The 14,381-nt window shown below is 41.1% G+C and overlaps 2 protein-coding genes across 5 annotated transcripts in view; one reads left to right on the top strand and one right to left on the bottom strand.

Annotated features, from left to right (window-relative positions):
- LOC113830389 (SOSS complex subunit B1-B) overlaps positions 1-2,440 on the top strand; it is a 16,743-nt gene extending 14,303 nt beyond the window's left edge. For all 4 annotated transcript variants that reach the window (XM_070115320.1, XM_070115323.1, XM_070115321.1 and 1 more), the window contains exon 5: positions 75-2,440. In XM_070115320.1, the coding sequence (XP_069971421.1) occupies positions 75-492 (418 nt within the window). In that variant the 3' untranslated portion in view covers positions 493-2,440. The remainder of the gene's footprint in view (positions 1-74) is intronic.
- A 238-nt stretch (positions 2,441-2,678) lies between these two features.
- On the bottom strand, positions 2,679-14,362 carry Idh (isocitrate dehydrogenase [NADP] cytoplasmic). The gene is made up of 9 exons (XM_027383603.2): positions 14,107-14,362; positions 6,105-6,220; positions 5,795-5,939; positions 5,327-5,526; positions 4,948-5,085; positions 4,720-4,833; positions 4,428-4,575; positions 4,030-4,234; positions 2,679-3,760 (listed from the first exon to the last, which is right to left on the bottom strand). The coding sequence occupies exons 1-9, from the start codon at positions 14,201-14,203 to the stop codon at positions 3,586-3,588; spliced, it is 1,338 nt and encodes a 445-aa protein (XP_027239404.1). The 5' UTR covers positions 14,204-14,362; the 3' UTR covers positions 2,679-3,585.
- Between the last annotated feature and the right edge of the window lie 19 nt (positions 14,363-14,381).

Consider the following 14,381-nt stretch of genomic DNA (forward strand, 5'->3'; position numbering starts at 1 on the left):
GTAATAAGGATTTTTTTGTGTTGAGTGATCCCAAGAGGAGTTTGCATATATAACATATCGTCATGTCCTTGCAGGTTCTGTATGCAGTTTAGTGAGCAGCCTAACATGTCAGAACCCAACCCAGAGCTGGTTGCCCCTAACAAGCCACTGGTAGGAGGTGGTGGCAGTGGTAGCACAGGAGGAGGGGGAGGGGGAGGTGGAGGTGACCCTGGAGTGGGGGGACCAAGAGGACCTGGATCTCAAGGGGGCTCAGGCCACCAGGGCGGAACTCCCCTTTCAGAATCCTTACGGGACCCCAGGCTACAGAAACCGAACACAAATGGAGGGAACATGGACCCCAGAGCAGGGAAGGCTGGGATGGGCAACATGTCAGCCTCCAATGGGCACGCACATCACAATAGCAGTGGGCGACATGGGGGAAACTCTGGGGGCTCCACAACTAGTAAAAATCGTAATCATGTTTCATCCAATAGACAGTCTGCCAAGAGGTAATGATGTCAGATGCATTAGGATATTAAATGTGGATCTGGAGAGAGAAAGCGAGAGTGATAGAAAGGTAGAAGGAATAAAAAGATCAATAATATAAGCATTGTACATTTTTTTTTAACAGAGATAATGTAAAGCATAATATATTATTGCAGGGGTTCATATCTTGTGAAATTGAATGGTATGAGCATCTTTCCTCTATATGTCTTGAGTGAATGTCTAAGCACTTTCAGCTCCGAAATTGACACGGTGCAAAGTATTGTACTTCAGTGTTTGTATAGTAGTGTTGTGTGAAAGAAGAAGGATGAGTGGAAAGTTTGAGCAGAAAAAGTGATATGCTTCCAAATAGCACTCTAAAATCAAGGATATGTATGCGAGTGTTTTCACGTTTACACAGTGCTTTCACCCCTCATGACATTTGTGGTTGTTGGTGATGTAAAATATATATGAAACCTTGTCCCTGCATTGGATTTACATTTGAGGTCTACAATACATAGTATTCTTGATGGAAAAGAAAACTTCTGTCTTTGGCACAGAGAGGATAAGAAATTATTAGGTTGTGCGCAATGTCTTTGTTTATTTTTATAATTATTATTTGATTTTTATATTTTACAGTCATTGGAATATTAAAGTAGAATATTGCCTCTGTGTTTGATGATTAGAATGCGAGACCTGGTATGGAAACCAAGTGATATTATCTTAGTTTATCCTTTAAGTGTGAGATCATGACATCAAATGTCTTACAAGTTGTGGTAACAAATCCTTTTTAATTTTTAAAATGATTTAAAATGGTTGAAACTGTTCTGCCTTTGGCACTTTGATATTAGTAGCATAAGTAATTTTGAAATTGCAGATGGTAATGATCATATTGATTAATGGTGAATATCTCCCTTTTTAAATAAAGATTTCAGATCAAGTTTTATCAAATTGTGCTCTTGCTTGTACACTTGTATATATATAATTTGTATATATATAATTTATATATACATATATATATATATATATATATATAAGGGAAAAAAAAAATCTTGATAAAACTTTAGGCGGGCATGAAGAAATGACGTCACAAACCACTTGTTAAACAAGTAGGCGGCTCCTCTATGCCATAATTTACAGGTGCCCACCGTTTATACCCGTCTGTCCAGTAATGTAATTGTCAGTTTATTCCATTTTATTATTATTATAAGAAACATTATGTCCACTTTTAATCCAAAGAATCTTATTCCCTTTGCTCATATTTTTTTGCTTTTTTTCTCCACTACGTTTTCCTGATTAGTTTATATAAAATAATCGTCAAACTTCTAGAAATACATGGAAAAAAAAAAATCCCACCCTTTTTCTTTTTCTTTTCCATTTTCATTCATACCCCTATGTGAAGATATTTTACTATTAAAACAGTAAATTAAGCAATATTTAGTCCCAGCCATGAAAGGTTATTTTCAGAAAACTTTATTTGCTTAGTACTTAAAATATTTTGCACAGAGTAATTTATTTAACATCCACGGTTCTTAGCATAGATAGGGATTTAATGTTTTGGCTAGATTAAACTATTCCCTTGCATTCGGATATTTTTATATCTTGTCATTTCATGGTCATTATCATCAGTAAAAAAGGTTTCTTATAGTGTAGTTTTTTTGTGAATGTTCCATTGTCCAATGCATTTCTACCTCAAGGGAAAGGAAGGAAAAAAATAGAAACTGCCATTACCATGTACATGCTCTGCCCACCCATATTTCCAACTGTTCCACAATGGCATTCCATTCCAGATGTCTAAGTTATTGCGAGTCTATACCAGGTTTAGAAATCTACCCTAGTCATAACTTCCTTTTGACTATTAAGGTTTGTTGCTCCACTGTGTCTTAACCATTGATTCCTTTCTTGCAACTTAACACAAGATGTATTTGATGAAATGAAAAATTGTAAAAAGTGAAAATACATGTATATTTTAAAACAACTTCTGTATCTCATTTTTACCAGTCCTGTAGGGAGGGAATTTCCCCCTCCCCCTACTTGTTTGAGAAAAGATTGCAAACCCATTCTTGGATTCTTTGATATTGCACCAGTAACTATTGTCATTGCATATTCATTTTCATTCCTACAAAATTTAGCTTCACCTAACTTCACTTTACAGTTCAATCATGTTCAGTAAGAGGGTTTTCTGAATACAGGATGTTTGAAAGAAAACAAAAAGCTTGTAATTATGATTTATATTATTCATTTACATCACCTGTCTGGAATGACTAAATATACTCATGTCTATGTAGTTGAAAATTATATTCAAATTTTTATTCCACTGCGGTTTTGACACCACGGGTGCTACCCTAATAAAGTAAATTTCTGCATAGATTCTAGTTGTATCTGTACTTTGGAGAAAATTTGCAGCTATTGGGGGACATACAGTAATGGGGATTAGGGAAATATTTGTTGTAATGTCTTAACTTTTTGCAGTATTGCTCATCTGATATTTGTGGCTGGATTGTAAGTGGCAGTTACAAGTCACATGTAAAACAAACCAAACCATTCGTTTGAACAAGGCTAAAGATTTGCATAATTATGATGCAGTAACATTATCAACTTGTAAAAATTTGTTATTTATAGAATGTGCAATTTTTTTATGTGCTGTTATAGAAAGTTTTGCCATTATTTGCAGTCACCACCTATAATCACAAGGTTCCAGGTTCACTACACAACTCATTACAATCTCTGCTTGACCATTTCCATTGATCATTATTAGCTTGCCACATGTATGAAATATCCACACATTTTATGAAAAAGAATGTATACATGGCATTTCTGAAAGCAAAATGTAACTGGAATCCCATTGTGAAGTGTATATGGGAAATGATTTTACCCTGACTGAAGTATTAAAATGGTTAAATTATCAGTTGTTACTTCAGAAGGATTCAACATGTTTGTGATGATTGAGGATTTGTACCAACACATCCTTATCGTGTCCTACATAGGATTGTATGAAGAGGATCATTGTCAAAAGTCTTATTTTACAAAGAAAAAAAAAATTATAGGGTCTTCATTCATATTGCTATAGTAGGACAGATGAAAGGGAGCTGCTAACATGAGGCGATTGATGAATTGGTGGATTTATGCTGCCATCTTCTTTGCAAGGTTCTCACGGATGGCTTCCAAGAAGTCATTGGTGTAGAGGTACATGCCATCCTTCACATTCCTGATGCCATGGATACAGCCAGCCAGATCCTTGGTCATTTGGCCAGCATCCACAGTATCAACACAAGCAAGCTCCAGGGCCTGCGCAAATCTAGGAGAAAACGAGTCCATTACATTCTGGGAATAGACTAACGTGAATGTAACATATGGAGGATTGGATAATGGCTATATAAAAATAGTCTTGTAAACATCAAGTTATAGCATTGCAGAAGTATTGCAAATAATGGATTGTGTCTGTACAAGGTATTCTGGCAAACTTAAGGCAGTATCCAACAAAACATGCTCAGTTGCAAAGATTCATATCATTGACAATGTCAGTTATTCACCTTCCAAGTAAACAAGAAATATAATGCAACCTACCTGGCAAGCTCAGGAGTGCCATCAAGCTTGGCACGATGTTCAAGGCCTCGAGTCCATGCAAAGATGGAAGCAACAGGGTTGGTCGAGGTGTTGTTACCCTTCTGGTGCTCACGGTAATGTCTTGTTACAGTTCCATGAGCAGCCTCGGACTCAATGGTCTTGCCATCAGGGCACATAAGCACAGAGGTCATGAGACCCAAAGAACCTGTGAAAAATTAGCTGTCAGATGGCTTTCTCAATTACATAAATCATGCAGTCCCATCTATACAGATTTCAGTTGACTCCTACCCATTACCTGCTATAATAAATGAAAAAACTTGGTATGCACTTTAAATGCTAATAAACTGCTCAAACCAGTCACTGTGAAACCTAACAACCTTTGCATCATAAATTCTTACCATAACCCTGAGCAACAACATCAGACTGGACATCACCGTCGTAGTTCTTGCAAGCCCAAACAAAGCCACCACTAGACTTCAGTGCTTGTGCAACCATGTCGTCAATAAGGCGGTGCTCATACCAGATGCCCTTTGCGTCAAATTCTTTCTGCAATGCAATAACCCTAATTTAACCACAAGGTAGGTGGTTAAATTTGATATTTGCAGACCTGTATAGGTACAAATTTAGAGCATGATTACCCCCCCCCCCCCACACACACACACATAAACTAGAGGTAACAGTTTCTCAAACCTTGTATTCAGCCTCATAAATTTCCTCGAAGATGTCCTTGAAGCGGCCGTCATAGCGCTTGAGAATGGTATTCTTGGTGGACATGTACAGGGGCCAGCCCTTTCCCAAAGCAACCTGGAGAGGATTTTTTTTTTTAAATTCTTTTTCTTTTGATTCTCCCTACACTTACTGCTAACGTACTGCACAATACAAGGACAAATGTTGGCAGGTTATATTATCACTTTGTACCTGGAAGGATGAGTGTGCGAAGGAACGGATAGACTCGTCTGTGTTATACATGGCCATCGTAACACCGCCACCATTCTTGAAGTCAAAGACCTTCATCCTCTCTGGCTGACCACCCTCTGGGGTGTAGACCAGCTCCACCTGTCAGCAAAAGTGAAGTTGGTGCATTCCAAAACAAAGGATGATAGGAATTTTCACTCTTCATATAAGAAAAGTCAAGTCTATTTACAATTTCTTAAATCAAGGCTTAAAGCCGATTATTCACTCAAAAATTTAATCCTTCATTAGGAAATCATGTCTGCCAATATTAAATAATATCCTTTATATTTCTGTTGTATGACACCTTAAAAAGTAGATGGACAAGTTTGAATGTCTAACTTACAGTTCCATTGTTGGGAATGACTACATCAGTAGCCTTGTATTGGTCTCCGTGGGCATGTCTGCCAATGATGATACTCTGGGTCCAGCCGGGTACAAGACGAGGAATGGTCTCGCAGAGGATGGGTTCACGGAATACAGTGCCACCCAAGATGTTACGGATGGTACCATTGGGACTTAGCCACATTTTTTTCAACTTGAATTCTAGGAAAAAAAGTTCAGCTTGTGAAATGCTATTACATAATATGAACATTATTTAATACATTTCTTTATGCTATTCATAATTGCTGTAAGGGCAATAAAAACCTTCCGATACAATTAAGCATATTTAAATCTTACCAGGTTTAAGTCCTTAGCTATTAGGTAACTCATGATAAAAACAAAAATCACTAAATGAGGCCTCCAAGAGAAACTGAGTCTCCTGTATTATAACACTGCATACAATTCAAGAGAATCCAAAATTAAAATTAACCTTCCACACGCTGCTCATCAGGGGTAATTGTGGCACACTTGATTCCAACATTGTACTTTTTAATGGCATAAGCAGCATCGATGGTGACCTGGTCGTCAGTCTGATCGCGATAAGGGAGGCCGAGATCATAGTACTTGCAGTCGATCTGAAAATATAAAAATCTAATTGATTAGAAGTTCTTAAATAGGGTATTTCAAGATGAGGATTAATGATGCAAAGTTTATACGAGATATTTTGGGACAGGAGGACATGGAGAAAGGGAGGAAAACGAAAGAATACAAAGGATAAGAAGTATTATGCAATATCCAACCTTGAGGTAAGGGAAGATCAGAGATTCCTTGATCTTCTCCCAGATGATACGGGTCATCTCATCGCCATCGAGTTCAACAACAGGGTTGGCCACCTCAATACGCTTGTCAGCAGAGTCTGTTGAGAGAGAGAGAGATAGAGAGATATCAGATGTGTACACGTAGGTGTGTATGCATGTACACACGAGTGTGTGTGTATGCATGTACACACGAGTGTGTGTGTATGCATGTACACACGAGTGTGTGTGTATGCATGTACACACGAGTGTGTGTGTATGCATGTACACACGAGTGTGTGTGTGTGTGTGTGTGTGTGTGTGTATGCATGTACACACGAGTGTGTGTGTGTGTGTGTGTGTGTGTATGCATGTACACACGAGTGTGTGTGTGTGTGTGTATGCATGTACACACGAGTGTGTGTGTGTGTGTGTATGCATGTACACACGAGTGTGTGTGTGTGTGTGTGTGTGTGTGTGTATGCATGTACATGTACACACGAGTGTGTGTGTGTGTGTGTGTATGCATGTACACACGAGTGTGTGTGTGTGTGTGTTTATGCATGTACACACGAGTGTGTGTGTGTGTGTGTATGCATGTACACACGAGTGTGTGTGTGTGTGTGTATGCATGTACACACGAGTGTGTGTGTGTGTGTGTGTGTGTGTGTGTGTGTATGCATGTACACACGAGTGTGTGTGTGTGTGTGTATGCATGTACACACGAGTGTGTGTGTGTGTGTGTATGCATGTACACACGAGTGTGTGTGTGTGTGTGTGTGTGTATGCATGTACACACGAGTGTGTGTGTGTGTGTGTGTGTGTATGCATGTACACACGAGTGTGTGTGTGTGTGTGTGTATGCATGTACACACGAGTGTGTGTGTGTGTGTACACGTAGGTGTGTGTGTAAACATATGTTACAGAAAGACACACACTCTCTCATAAAATTATATATATATATATAAACAAGAGAGAGAGAGAGAGAGAGAGAGAGAGAGAGAGAGAGAGAGAGAATAGAGAAGAAAAGAGAGAGAGAGAGAGAGAGAGAGAGAGAGAGAGAGAGAGAGAGAGAGAGCGCACGCAAGCACCCTCCCTTTCCAACATTCCCAAAACCAGCAACAGGTAAAGTGTTGCAGTAAGAGCGAGTGCGAGAAGGGCGAGGCAAGCGCCCGTGCCAACCAATGCCAAGGTCGGTGTTGGCAATAATTCTGGTCGCCGGCCGGTTAGCCCCTTGCACCACCGCGGCCGTTACAGCCTGGGTATACACGAGCTAAATACTACTTATGAAAAGCCGGCTCTTGGAGGAATGGAAATGCCTGGCTACCGAGTGGCATTACGGGACTCGGTGATTGGGGGGGGAGGGGGGACTTTAAATGAAAATGGTCTAGGGGGATTCACCAAAAATCTTGATTAGGCTTAAGGGAAATCCCGTTAAAGAGGAGACCTGCACGCGAGTTAGTTAAGGCAAAACTAATCTCCTGCAGGTTTTATAAGTTTTGCAACAGAGGCAGACGAAAACAAGTTCCATGCTGATAAACCTAATGAAGGTACATTATTATTTTTCCCGGCGGCGGCGTCACAATCAGCTGGGGGCTGACAGGCCTACCAACCCTGACGCTGGTCCGGATAACATGCTCGCATACTCTGCACGGACGTTGTCTTTCGCAGAAAACAAAAACATGCACAATTATGCAGTCGAGCGCCATAAGCACTGACTGCATTAAAGCAAATTACACCGACGTTCATTTCCAAGTACTAGTCGAGATAAACTTACTTATACAAGAGCAATGTCATTTCAAAATAAAGTAGGAGACCGGCATCTACACATTTCTATTCCCACGCCCATATCTCCTCCCTTATCATTATAAGCTAGTTGGCGATCGATTTAGCCTGAAGTGGATTAATTTCAGACATGTGTCCACAACCCACTGTTATATATATCTCACCCATGCCGGTGTCTCGCCTAGCCCTCCCCTCGTCTTAGGCTCAATCATCGATCATTTAGGAAGCCATGGGTTTTCTTCTCGTTTATTATGCTTCTCCTAACCACATTTCAGACGATGATGTAAACAGCCCTAAATTGCTATTTTAAAGACGATGGTTGATAAGCTGTCAGTACCGATACGTGACAGTTTTTTTTCGGCCGAACGCGTGCCAGGCCAGCCACCTCTTTCACTAGGGCTTACCAGTCAGCCGGTAACCCGTGGGTTTTTCTTCCCAGCCTTCTCCCCGGTGACCGCGTACCGAATGACCTTTCGCTTAGACGGGAACCTATCTCGCAGGAACCAAAGGGAGCGCGTATTCATGGTCTCTTTTGTACGATTTTGGAAGTCTCGTGATGAATTGCAATTAACAACAAATACATGCGCAGATGTTCAACTGATATGAAAAACTGGTGCGTGATCAGCATGAAAACACCTTACAAAACACATGAAAACAGGCAACGGCAAACCAGGTAGCAACAACAACAAAGGACCCTTTTCGCGGTAAGTTCCAACGCACATAAGGAACCCAAAAAGAAGGCCGTAATACTACCTAAAGAGCTTAAATACAAACCCTCAAGGCCTACGGCAGTTCCCGTAACCCTGTCTGGAGTCCCGAAATAGGTCAATTGCTAAGCGATGGGTTTGGCCCAAGTTTACAATAAGGAAATTGGCTAAATAGTCATCTGATATAGTCTGTTTTAAATAGGTTTAATATGCAAGTAAAGAATTTTTTATTGGTCTTTTTATCCCAAAGGCTTCCCCATTCGATCTGGAAATACAATGGCGATATACATCGTCCTACAAATATTGAATTTGGAAAATAACGGTTGCAGATCCATAAGATTCCCAATATGTCTTGCAAGGAATAGCAACCCGAGGCCCGTCCCAGTTCCCTTCTACGTGTGAAGACTACTCCCGCACACCCACCCGCCCAGCCAACCAGAATAATCAGCTCTTACATAAAAAAGAAAGGAGTATGAGTACTCTATCCCCTTGCAAGGAATAGCGACCCGAGGCCCGTCCCAGTTCCCTTCTACGTGGGAAGACTACTCACGCACACCCACCCGCTCAGCCAACCAGAACAAACAGCTCTTACATAAAAAGAAAGAAGTATGAGTGATACAAGTATATATATAAATTCCACACGACTACCTCACATCACAAACATCACAGGACCTTGACAGTAGTCGCAGGCCCAGTCTAGTGACGTCAAGCATGTTCATCTGCGTCATGGATACTGGCGCCCATCCAGAGTATACCCCTTCTGTGTAAATTGAAATCTCATGACTCCTGACCAGTTTTTTTCCAGACAAGTTAATTTGGCAAGTACAGATCAACTACTGCGGCTTCTAACAAGCATCTTATATGCTTATTAACATAATTCAACATGCGCAACTTTAATCTTTAATTATACTCCCGGAACACACTGGTCTTGCAAGAATGACCTCAACACCTCTAAACTTTAAACCGGTGATCAAAAAGGCCATACATAAATCCCACCAACACCAAGGATTACCAAATTTCAATCAAGACTCGCATTTTCTCCCTCGCCAAAACACAACGAACTCCACAGTCCAATGGCAACAACATCCGCCGCTGGCTGCATTAAAGGGGTAGGTCCGTCTACTTGCTCGCCAAATGGGTACGTTCTTGTGCGAGGATAGTGGACCTAATAACAACAGGACGCCCTAGACAGACACACTGACTTCAATTTTTTTCTTCATCGATAATCTTGCATGCAATGTCGATGTCTAAAAATAGCAAAGAAGCTTCGGAAACTAAATCAATACGCATCGTCCTTGTCGGGGAGAAATCCTGCTGCGCTTAATATTTCATCCCCGCCCAGAATAGCGCACAAACTTCCCAGAATACTAAAAATGCCAAGGACATAAGTGATGGTAAATAAAATACACGGCAATTCTTGCAATAATAATAAACTATAACAGAATCCATGAGTTTTGTTTTTATATGGAAAAAAGTTACCGCCCTTTTCCTGTGGGAGTACTACCGCTCTTTGTTTACATACAGCAACCACGTGTTTCCGTAAAAAAAGTGCGGGTCGTGGCAGCAGTTTTGTAGCCATATTTAAGGAAGTACAAGGAGTGTATATTTAGAGTGATATGTTCACCAGTGCCAACGAAACTTGCCAAATAATCATAGCGACTGACATCTGCAAAGGAAAGCATTTTACCTATTTGAACGCTTCCAAGTCGTACAAGTATTTATATAGAAACTAACCTGCGCGACAAATAGGAATGACATGCAAATCTTTCGCTAGTGTGGAGGCAAATCCATGCAACTTTTAGACATTTAAACGAACTTTTTCAAGAGTCATTGTTAACTGCAGGTGCACGTATACCCATGCTACCATAGTGGTATGGAAGCAGCTGGCATGCCCACAAGAGCACGATATTTCGAGGGCGAAAGCAACTGTCAGAAGCAAAAGCAGATGCCAATGCCAGGTGCCAAAAGCCAACCCTTACACCTCACCGACTCAAACAACCCTTTCCCCATACTTTCATAACCGGTTTCTAACAAGCGGTATTTTGCTGTAATTAGCTGCGAAATTCCAGTCAAGACGCGTATTCTGGATAGCATACCAGGTGAAAAAATATCGCCAGAGGCTAGAATTAACGACGCTTCTATTATAAACTTATGACTTTTACATGTTAACATTTGCCGTGCAGATAAAGCGTGCTGTAAATCGAGTCTCTAAACCAGGTCTTCCCCACTTCGATACCATATTGGACTCATAAGAGCAAGAGGATAAAAGAATGTATAAACATTAAACACAAACTCACAAGAACGCGCATCAAAATATTGTAAAAAAAATTCGTGCTTCTGAATTAAAGAAAAAAACGGGAGGTGGGAGGATTTTATGAATGGAGCGCCCGCTGGTAATTTCCAGTTAATATCGGTTCGAGAGCTTGTGTGACCTCTCGAGGAAGTACTACTATCAGCTCCTATCTCTTACCCGTCACATTTAAACGAGGTCATCTAAGTACAGATGATAAAAGGATTTTTTCTTACAGGTAACGCGTGAACACGGGATAAAATGATGTTACAGTATGAATTTACTCATACTAACAATTCTACCCCCCCCCCACCATTACACAATGAAACGACCAAAAGCCAGCTTTTAATAGAATCAGCTATAATTTTAAAAATCTTCACTTTGCCCTATTTCGGCCAGCAAGATGAACCTAGCAGTAGTGATAAGAGAAGCGATACAAATCTTCTAAAAAATCTTAAAAATCACAAATCAATTAGCAAATTCTTCAAGCCCGTGAAGAAGTGGGCAAGCGGTTAGTCCCTCCCACCCCCTCTTCGTCTATGCCCTTTCTCCATCCTCTATCCGGTCAAGTTACCGCTAGTGTTTCCCGTATTATCCTGTTAAAAAGCATATATAAACTGTATAAGTCTTCTTAGTAATCTGCATAATTGTGCAAATTAGTCTAAAGGATTTCTCCGATAAATAGAGTTACCGCAGTATATAAATAAGCCTATGCCATTTCGCAGAGGAACGCGCATGTAGGCCTATCAACCGGGGATTTTAACATTTTCCCGCTTCCCTCAAGGTCAGCCCGCCTGCCCTACATAGCAACAGCTGCTGCCATACAAGCTAACGTGCTTGTTTCCACGCATAATATTCTATGAACTTATTAACTGACATATGGATTAGGGAGGGAAATTGAAGATGCTATAAGAAATAGATGTAGGACTAAACGTGTTAAAATTGAAAGACTACGACCATAAATCTGGCTTACTTATAAATATTTTGGTCAAATCTATGTACTGTTTACGTCATACAACGCTTAAAACATGCGTACTTTCGAACTCTTAATCTTAACTCTTACAAACTTCTAGCACCATTATCTTTATCTACCAACATTACCCAGCAGTAAACATACGAGACGGGGTACCGGCTTCCATCCCACATCAGGCATACCAACTGATGCGAGTAGGAAAGTACCCTAAGTACGTGTTCAAGTGCAACATTTTAAAGTCTATTTAGGGCAACATGTAGAAGGAAAAAAGCAAATAAGAAAACTGCGCAATTCAATTAATACCCACAAGATCATTTGTTAAGAAAAAAATAAATGCGTTTAATCCCATCAACCGGCGGGATAAAAGCAAACATATGATGCACTGTCATGTGTTGCAAAAGGTGCAAGCTTTAGCCCAATAGATTACAACATGCACACGTTCTCCTTTCTAAAGTGCCTGTTTAGAACAAGATTAGGCTGATTTCCGACATCAAGCCTAATTTCAAATCGCCTGCCCTATGCCATCAAATTATATGATTTATGCATGTAATAATGGATTATTTTTATCTCTCAAATGCCCACACCTGATGCCAAACAAGAGCCCCGTGCAACAGTGTTGTTTTCGCTCACTGGACCCCGCATGGCGTCTATTCCCCCCTCCTTCCCCTCCCACACACTCATCCTACCCCCCCCCCCTCGGTAACACCCCACGCCACTTCCCATTGTCTTTCACATCTGTGAATCTATTCCGAAGGCGAGACGAGGCAAACGACCTACGTGCGTCTGCTCTCGTTTCGCCTTCCATGGAGATAGTTTCTTGGAAAAGCGAGATATCCCAAGAGAACGAGACCAAAGACCGATCCCTGCCGTAAGCAACAAGGGGTAGGGTGGGGGGGGGTGAAGTTTCAGAGACCGGCTCCTTCCTCGGGGCAAGTCCATGCCAGCGAAACAACGCCGGTATCACACGGACGGGGCACTTGATCGTACAAATCAATGACCAATATGTCGAGCTAAGAAAAAATACAATAGGCCAAAAATGGAGAAACGAGCTCATGAAATCTGAATCAAACCGGAAAAGATTACAAGACAAATCTGACTAATGGGGTATGAGAAGTGGTAGTCATGGTAATAGTAGTAGTAGTAGTGGTAATAGTAATGGAGAGAGAGAGAGAGAGAGAGAGAGAGAGAGAGAGAGAGAGAGAGAGAGAGAGAGAGAGAGAGAGAGAGAGAGAGAGAGAGAGAGAGAGAGAGAGAGAGAGAGGGGGGGGGAGGGGGGGAGAATGGCGTGCGGCCAAAGGAGGGGTAGAGGGGAGAGGGGTGTGGAGACGAGAGGAAGAGGCAGAGTAGAGAAAAGAGGGGGTGGGGGAGACGCAGGGGCGGGCTCGTGCAAAGCAACAAACGTACGCACACACATCTCCCCCAGTCACGTATGCACTCGGCGCTTGACTTTCCGAATGAAAGACTGCTAAAATCTCCACACCTAATAGAAACACTTGGACTTGACATTATGGATTTAGCTACAACGATTTTTTTAAATGAAAGAAGCTGGTCATGCTGTAGTGCACTGGAAATATCCAATTATGCTCACACCCAGACATTTAAGAGCAGCCACTGTAGAACTTCACGAATGCACTGTGCATGACTTTTTTTATACGGCTCTCATTACCCTAAAGACACAAATGCGGGAAACCCATTCATACTGATATGAGCTCGCTGATAAAGATTGGGATTCATTTTGGTCACAGATATGCCCGTCAGGTTTCATTTATGATATTTATTTCATGCTTTGAAAGAATCTGAACAAATCCATTTCACAACTTTTAAAAGGTGTTTAGTACATGCTGTAACCATGTAACAACAGGCTTAATATGTTTAAAGTGACAGTATTCTAAGTGGTGTTCGAGTCGAGTACATTTAACAACTACAATTAAATATATGGTAACATTATCGTAGTATATGCACAAGAGTTGTTTAAACTACAAGAAACACCCTTTACTAATCATTAACATGAGTGACATGCAAGAAACTCCTTTACGAACATCATACATGATGAATGACTAGTCCCAAGTGCATAAAGAGCTAACATGCACTTACACACTCATATCAATATTAATAAATGTTCGATCTCAACATCCGTGCCACATTTCGATACTCCTCTATTTGCAACTACCCTAATGGACAACTACTCGCTATAGCCGTAAGATACAGTTCGAAAGGGAGAAAAAAATATATATTGTATAAAATTGCACTTACAGGATCGCTGGCTGAGGACAGTGGGAACTGCAACTTTGGCTTGTTTGGGCACCGACGCCAGGGCAGCCTTGGCCACATTGACAAGCGTGGAAGTCATGGTGGAGATTTAGTTGTTTTAGCGTTAGTGGCGTAAGTCTGACGCGACCCGTCCCCAAGCTCAGACAGGAGAAGTTCTTCGCCGCTGCCCACTTCGTACTGCTTGGGCAGTGCACCTTTCCCGAACGCCTCCCATGGCTACACCGCCTTATTTATAGATGTTATTCTTTCAACACTCA

The sequence above is a fragment of the Penaeus vannamei genome, chromosome 37 (genome assembly GCF_042767895.1).
Source record: "Penaeus vannamei isolate JL-2024 chromosome 37, ASM4276789v1, whole genome shotgun sequence".
NCBI lineage: Eukaryota > Metazoa > Arthropoda > Malacostraca > Decapoda > Penaeidae > Penaeus > Penaeus vannamei.

Excerpts from the sequence above, each read along its gene's own strand:
- Idh (XM_027383603.2), bottom strand. The coding sequence starts at position 14,203 with ATGACTTCCACGCTTGTCAATGTGGCCAAGGCTGCCCTGGCGTCGGTG. Across the intron at positions 5,527-5,794 it reads TGATGAGCAGCGTGTGGAAG|AATTCAAGTTGAAAAAAATG; the intron begins GTTAATTTTAAT and ends TTTTTTTCCTAG. Across the intron at positions 4,834-4,947 it reads TCGCACACTCATCCTTCCAG|GTTGCTTTGGGAAAGGGCTG; the intron begins GTACAAAGTGAT and ends AATCCTCTCCAG.